The sequence below is a fragment of the Gasterosteus aculeatus genome, chromosome 11 (genome assembly GCF_964276395.1).
Source record: "Gasterosteus aculeatus chromosome 11, fGasAcu3.hap1.1, whole genome shotgun sequence".
Taxonomy (NCBI): Eukaryota; Metazoa; Chordata; class Actinopteri; order Perciformes; family Gasterosteidae; genus Gasterosteus; species Gasterosteus aculeatus.
In genome coordinates, this window is record NC_135699.1 from 3,836,095 (window position 1) to 3,844,190 (window position 8,096).

General features: G+C 45.0%; 1 protein-coding gene across 1 annotated transcript; it reads right to left on the reverse strand.

Moving 5' to 3' along the window:
- Positions 1–839: 839 nt before the first annotated feature.
- Positions 840–7,788, reverse strand: LOC120828318 (homeobox protein Dlx3b). Its single transcript, XM_040191843.2, has 3 exons — positions 6,921–7,788; positions 4,876–5,060; positions 840–2,782 (listed from the first exon to the last, which is right to left on the reverse strand). Exons 1-3 carry the CDS (start codon positions 7,273–7,275, stop codon positions 2,363–2,365), a joined length of 960 nt encoding a protein of 319 aa, XP_040047777.2. The 5' UTR covers positions 7,276–7,788; the 3' UTR covers positions 840–2,362.
- Between the last annotated feature and the right edge of the window lie 308 nt (positions 7,789–8,096).

The window sequence follows — 8,096 nt, forward strand, 5'->3', positions numbered from 1 at the left end:
TACTCACATGTGTGCGACCAGCATGAACTGAGATAATTGTCAACTTGTATTTTGAAGAAAATAAAAATGTCCCCACATCTCCACAGGAGAGGAACTCCTGCGTAATATCCCACTTGCAGCAGGAAATATTGATTTCTTTTTAAATGAACTAATTCACAATGGGATATTCCATTATATGTTCCATTCCATTTTCTTTGTGCGTTTCCACAAATGACAGATCTGCCCAACGTGGACTTTTTGCATTCGGTCAGAGCAAGTGATGTACAGTGTCGTGCAACTATTGTGGTGAAGTAGCATAATAACACGTATACAGCAGGAAAGTGGGTGGATACGCAGTACTTAAACGCAAGTGCTTGTTTTTTGTTACATAACAACGTTTAAAGTAACGCTGTTTGAAGTAACTATGAGTGTCTTCCTTTTGTTGGCTAACCTGTGGGTTCGGATGGTTGAGAGACTACAGAGCAGCTTGTTTGTTGCGCGCACACAAAGACACACACACACACATACGCACACAGACACGTCTCTCCTCCCCTCTACAACTGTGTAACACATGAAAGCAGCGTACACCCGTCTTTCTGTGTTATTAGTATCCAAAGACTCCAGAGTGTCTGCTGCACTGTCACCTCCCACAACCTCCTTTACACGCATGTGTGTGTGTGTGTGTGTGTGTGTCTATAATATATAGATGGGTGCAACCTGTACTATTGACTCAGTCTGACGGGCAGACTAGCAAAGCCCCGTCAGCACACTTTGAACACCTGTGTGTGTGTGTGTGTGTGTGTGTGTGTGTGTGTGTTGTACACGTACCTGCACGCTACAAGTAAGACGCTAGTCGCTAATTAAAACTTTGGCATTTTATTTTTTAAGTTATTTCCTCAACAGAAAAAAAGTTCCTGCCATTTATGCTCTACAGTTGACACTATAAATAAAAAAACCTGAGTACAGCACATTTTATTACAAAATATAAACCACTCAGTTTATACTTTTTTAGTAAGATGTAAACATCTTTTTAGCGTTTTACTGATGCCAATCAGTGTACTTGTCATACAGCACTGTCGTCCGATGGCTTCTGTGGCTCTGGAGGAGCTTTGTCGAATTACCCTCATGATGTCATGCAGGGTAACTTGGTGTACTTGGAGATTTTAAATTTCAAAACAAAATTGTGCATTTAGAAGGAGACATGTAGTTTGAGGGATGTGGGAGTTCTATCAAACAGGGGAGGGGGTCTAATGAAGGACGCTACAATATGATGCAGCATTTTCAGAGCCCGACTCATACTAGGGGATTAAAGTTGTCTCAGCCTACATAGCTTCAATTTTGGCTGTTCTTTTGAAAAATGGGGAATGCAAAGTGTGACACTAAACATTAACTAAATATAAATAGATGTTGAGATTCATATAACCAGCTACGACATAAACTGTCAGATCAATTTCCTGTATAGAATATTTTTTGAAACAGCATAAACACATCTGAGCCGCTCTGATATGTGCAATCAACTGTACAAGTACCTAGAACATTGTCGGACTCACGATGGACAATTTAAAGTAAATCTGAATCAATACAGCAGAACCATAAATCTTTTTTTCTTAATTCAACGCATTCTTCTTCCTCGTCAAGACATGGTGCCTTCATTTCCCAAAATGCAACTCGACCGCCGACAGATCAGTTGCCGATTTGGGCTTGTTCATGCTAGTAGCAGCCAGCGGAGGTGAGGGGCGGGCTGAAGAGGGCCGCTAGGCTAACTTCCTTCTGAGGCCACACCCCCCATTTGTTGAATTTTCAAACGTGTACTTTGCTTGGAGCGATGTTGCTGGAGGCAGATCACCAAACTTCACACAGTTCCCTCCATTCGGAATCTCGTTCTCACATCGTATTCCTTGTAGAACGTAAGGTTTGTAGTTTGGCCCTAATACAAAAACACCCCTCTTGTGGATATTTTCAGTGTCTACAGTTTGTTTTTGCATTGAATGTTTTATTTTAAAAGGTTATCAGTGTTTAAAACCTTTCAGTGTTTTCCACTTGCTTGTTGCAAAAGCCAGAAAGATGTCAGTAGTATTGCTTTTTGTTGGGAAAATCCCAAAAGAATTGAAGGGAAAGGTTTTTTTGGCTTAAATATGCTCATACCTAAAATATTAAATGCAAAAGGCTGCTCTCCATGAGTTTATACGAGTTCATAATCTTCAAAGCGGAGGAACAGATGACAACGAAGGGCAATTCCACATTAATTGCAGAAAAGCCGGTGTGACAACGTGTTTTCTGTTTTTTACGGTCATGACTCTGATGATCGCTGTCGGGTGTTTCTGTTCCCTCAGAGCCCAATTATCTAAAACAAAACCCACAGGTATTTATGCGCGGCGAGGCTTTAGTCGAACTGTTTGACCAGAGTCTGCGTTACAGCGTCAGAAGACGGCCTCCAGACTTGTGCCGCGTGGTGTTCAAGACCCAACGGTGCACCCTGCTGCTGGTACCAGTTCTGGTGCGTGAAGTGCCCCATGCAGTCGGGCGACGGATCCACAGGAGGCTGATAGGCGCCCTGTCCTCTGGCGGTGGGATCCACAAGCGCATTACTCTTAATACTGCCGCCGTTGCCTGTGTTGTTGTTGTTGTGATTGTTGTTATTGCCGTTGCTGTTTTCCCACACAGCTGGGGACGGAGGAGAGTCGCAGGCCATGGAATCACTGGCCTCCGGACTGTGCTCGAGAGGAACATCCCCAAGCGGAAACTCTCCGTTCTTGTAGAGCTTCTTGAACTTGGAGCGACGGTTCTGGAACCAAATTTTGACCTGAAAAAACAAACATCAAATGATGAGATAACTTCAAGCCGCTAAAGAACAAACAATATTAATTGAAATTCCTATGTTCACTCTCGTCTTATCTCCAGTTTGGTCTCCACCAACTCTGGCACTTTAGTCCCACCAGGATTTAGTTTCTGCTGAAAACAGCTGCCCGAGGATCGAAATGAGGCGGTGAAACAGATAAGTTGAAAATGAACCAACACATGCCACTCTAATATGAGTTTTACTAGTAAACCCACTGTACTGTACTGCCCAGCATCAAGGAGGTGGAGGAGACCAAACATTAAGTAAAAAAAAGCGTAATTAATGGATTTACATAAATCCAGCTGTGTGAATACGTCCTTTGTTAACACACAGGCCACGTTACACGGTTATATTAGCTTGGTTGAGAGTGTTGAATGCATGTTCTGTTGATTTGTTTAATTAAATTGATTTCCACCGCCAGGCACAATATTAATCCATGGTCTGGCCTTACTTGCTTTGTGTTCAGTCTCTGAATCTAAACTGATCTTCTATCTACTTAACAGTTGTTCCTACAAAACGATATCTTCGTTCCAAACAATAATACTTTTAAATAGTAATAAAGCAGCTTTCATGTAACACAAGGACATTATCTAATATCTTCTCCTTGCCAGCAGAGGATTATTAGATTGATAGAGCTCCTTTAAATGTTTTGGTTGTATGAGAGCTATCGATGCTGAGATTTGTATAAACAATAATAAATCCACAAAGGCAACAGACCATACGACAGTTGTTGCTCACGTCTTTGTTTTTTACGAGCTCGGGTCTGCAGCCTAAGCAACAATCCTGAACAATCATTTAATAATTTACAGAAGCCGTGATAAAACACCCTGCACAGCGAGTCAAGACGATACGGTGGTAAATCATTGAGGGAGCAAAAGTATAAATCCATAATCAAGACTATCTCTAGTCCGACGAAAGTATTCATATTTTTAGATATCATATTAACACTATCTCAATTTCGTTTTAAAACAATTGAATTAGTTAGTTGATTGTTATCTTAGTAGTCTCGCTTGGCAGAGCATTTCTTGTACGTAAAGATTAACAGCGCACTTAAGCGTGCTTTGTTAAGATATGAACTAAATGATGTAATGATGCATCTACTTTCAGCGCTTATCTTATGAGGCCCATTCGCAGAACGAGCTGACGGTTTGGCCACGGCTCTCAAGTCTCACGCATTGAGCGAGTCACTCATTTCGGTCTCTAGTCACGCACTCCCGCCACACATCCAATTCCTCACGCCACGTTGGTTGCCCCCCACTCCAAGCCCTGCCATGGAGTGACATGTTGTCGGGGGTGGACGCCACGGCTGACGGGGGAGGGGGGCTGGTGGGGCCGCGGCTCGGACCGGAGTCTGATTTCTTGCCGTGAGGAATTGGATGTGTGGCGGGAGTGCGTGACTAGAGACCGAAATGAGTGACTCGCTCAATGCGTGAGACTTGAGAGCCCTGGTTTGGGACTGATCCACGTGATGAAATGAAAGCATGCTAACGGCCTTTAATCAGACCCCCACTCCACGACCACGTGGCGCAAACTTGTCCTTTCCTTTCTGCGAGCCTGTGGCTAAAAGCTAACTGTGCTAACAGAACTAACAGTGCTAGCCTGGGATATCATCCAAAATGATACCGTCAATTGGGGCGCCGTCATCATTTTCAGCCGCCGGACGAACGCAGTGCAGAGCGGCGGTTGAGAGCTAGCTTGCGGGTTCATAGCACAGGGCTTCAACTATTTCTTACTTCTACTTTCTCACTTACTTGCTTCACTTTTAAAGTAGCAAATGCTAATCAATCCTTGCATATCAACCAAAGCATACGTGGCTTTTAAAACCAAGACACAGATTTAAATCGCTTTGTTGATAAGTTCAAATGACATGGAATTTGCTTTTGTCTTCCCCGCTTGAAGAAGCGCTTCTCTACTTCTCCTTTCATACCAACAATCTGACAACTACAACATAAAATGTCCACTGCTTTTGGGTCTCTTCGACATACTTTAGTGAGTTTCCAGTGTTTGCGCTTGTCATTTTCAGGTAAGAGATTACACTTCATCGTGTGGGGCCTCACCTGTGTCTGCGTGAGGCCCAGCTGCGCGGCCAGCTCGGCCCGCTCCGGCAGGGCCAGGTACTGAGCCGTCTGGAATCTCTTCTGCAGCACGGCCAGCTGGTAGCTGGAGTAGATGGTCCGGGGCTTGCGAACCTTCTTGGGCTTCCCGTTGACCATCCGCACCTCCACGTCGGGTTCCTCTTTCACTGTTGAAAGGAAACAGTAAGAAGCCGTGTAACGTGCACGCTAACTACCTTACAGGGAGTCTTTGTTTCATTTGTGGAACCTTATGATAGATGTGTCTGTTTCTACAAATAATGAAATGAACTCTGATGGTAGTTTGTTTAAAAGAAGTTGTGGTGTAAAAATAGCCATGGCCGCTACAGCTCAGAAATTTCAAAGAAATTCCGGCAGTCCCCTGAACTTGTAATTTTGGTCTGAGTGTCTCCCACAGGCGGGGAGGGAGACAGAGATTTATAGGTGCTTTTCATGTTGCCTGCAGGCCTGCTTGTATACATATCTCCTTGTGCGGTTTTTCTCGTAACCAACTTCTTTTTCTTTTTCCTCTTGCAGATATACAGCCAACCTTACTCCAAAAACATTTGTTTGCATTTGATCGACACATTTATTTTTGTAACAACTTGGTGTAATGTACTCAGTATTGTCTTATAATATGTTGGCACCCTGGAGGTAATTGAAAATCATACACGTGTTTAAAATATTGATTAGTTATTTTTAAATAATTTCAATTGGAAAACTATTTTACCAAAATAATTCATATCCACGGATTTGATTTAAGGGTTTCATGTTAGGAACTAAAATGACACAAATGAATGTTATAATTTTGTTTGCTATATATTTGTTTGCTTATTGGGGGGGCACAGCCAATGGCATGATAATAGGCCTGCGCATGTCGGATGATTCAAAGGCCAAGGCTGACTGACAAGTCGCGACACCTGAGGTGCGTGGCTGTGTTCCAAAGTCCCCTGGGGCCGTTTCCCGGAGTCAACTCCCATTTGGAATGTCAGAGAACAGTACACAAGTCTGCCAAGTTTCATTTGGCCTTCGGTAGTTTTGAACAGGAAAATCTTCCAGGGTTTGAAATATCACCTGGTCATTCTCATTGCCGTTAATGTATTAGTGCAAACTGTCAGACGTATACTGCCTCTGTTAATTAATTACTTCTTCATTCCTAATGTGAGGTGAGGTTGAAAAAGTCCCTTCTCTCAACTAGGCCATGGCATCCATCCAAAGAGCATTGGGCTGACCTTCCAATCAACATCTGGAGGAAGTTTAAAGACTGATTGGTGATGACAATGAGACACACAACTAGAAATCAGTTCATTTTTGTTGTGGTTGACCTACATACAAACTATCCTCCTGCAGGCTGAATCTTCACCTCACCTGAAATAATAGTTTTTTTTAAAAACTTTCCTCTGAACCTTCGAGCCACACATAGGCTATACATACATTTGTATCCTGGCAAACGTGTGTGCAATGCTGACGTTTATAAGGGACGCATCAGTGGAACGTGAAACCTGAAGCTTCTCCACTTAATTTCTGGGAAATTATAGTCTACTTTTGACCTGGTAGAAGTAAGAAGAACTGCATTTTACATCCCATATGTAGTGTTTGTGTAACCCTCATTTTTAGTTTTTACATTTTTTTATATAATACAACATAGCTCAGATATAAGTGACACGTATCACAAGAAAAAAACAAGGTTTAGCTGAGTCTATATCTTCCCTATTCACAAGATAACCTAATCACACTGGCATTCAGAATTCTGACTCTACAGATCATCTGTTGGAGATTCAGAAGTCAAGACTAGAGCATCTTAATGCTCCACAAACCACGCGTAAAGAGTTTCGTCGGCAGTTTCTATGTGCGTAAAAACCCGTGCGTAATGATTGGGTTTATGTGGCCAGACGTGAGCTCTCGCCGTGCATCAGCGCCCAGCGGGGTGTGGGGGGCGGGGGGGGCACAGACATGGAGATTTTGTTTCGCGTTCTTTAAAATGACCCAACGTTAACAACGTGTTGTTGTTGTTGTTGTTTTAAACTCACCGTCGTGCAGCGCCGCCTGCGCGTCTCTGCTGAACGCCCCGTGCTCTCTGTACGCCGAATGGAGGTACGAGTATTCCGCCTTACCGACCGGGTAGGCCCCGCCGGCAGCCCCCCCGTGCACGTAGTGGTGGTGGTACGCGTACGGGTTCACGTGCTGAGCCGGGTACGTCTGCTGCTGCGACGGGTAGAAATCCTGCGCGCCGTAGAGCGCGCTCTGGCCGCTGTAGAAGTCCATGTCCGTGGACGAGGACTCCGGCAGGGTTGGAGAGTCCTTGCTGGCCGAGATGGAGCTCCCAGCCATGATGGGGAGGGACGGCTTTTTGCCCTCGAAGACAGGTGAGGAGTTCCCGTTCATTATTATTCTGTGAACGAGGAGCGGCCAGGAGGTCCTCTCGGTCCGGAGCCGGTGCTTCCAAACTCCCCCTGACGCAGGGACCGGGCTGTCCACCGTGGCGGCGCCCAACCCAACTAGAGCTCCTAATTACAGGGCGCGCCGAGCCGGGCAGGGCAGAGGGGGGGCGGATGTCTCCTTCTCATTGGCCCGCCGCCTCGAGGGCCAAGACGTCGCTGACTGTCGCCCGACTGTCTCCCCGCAATATCGCGCTCTCTCTCCCTCGCTCTCTCAAAGCGCGCGTTATGGTGTTGCCATTACGAGTGTTTACGCAATCAGGCTAAAGGCTTTACGGCGCTGCGCCCCATTCAGATGCAAATACAAGAGACAAGCGAGCCATGTGGGGAGTTGTTTGCAGTGCTGATCGGCCCCGGGAGGACAAACAGCCTTAATAACATGAATAATGAATACAGCTTCCAATACACTTCAGGTGCATTTAAGGTCAGGTCACGGTTCTGCACATGTAGGTAATATGATCTTATCTTACTACCAGTTCATAGTTCCCTTAAATTACTAATGGCATTATGGAATAAAGAGCTCGCATATGTTATTTCCACCGTCGAGGAAAGTTGCATCAGTACCGGAGAGCGTGAGCGGCTCTCGGAGCCAGAGAGCAGAAAGGGAACCTCAAACACGAAGGCGTCAGCTGCTGCAACAACAAAGATGTTCCCTCCTCAGCTTCAGCACGTCTACACGTTCATGGATTATGGGGCACTCGAGGACATCACAAGTTTGGGTCAGTTCTTGGATTCGGGAGGGATACGCAAGTGTTTCGTGGGCGAATA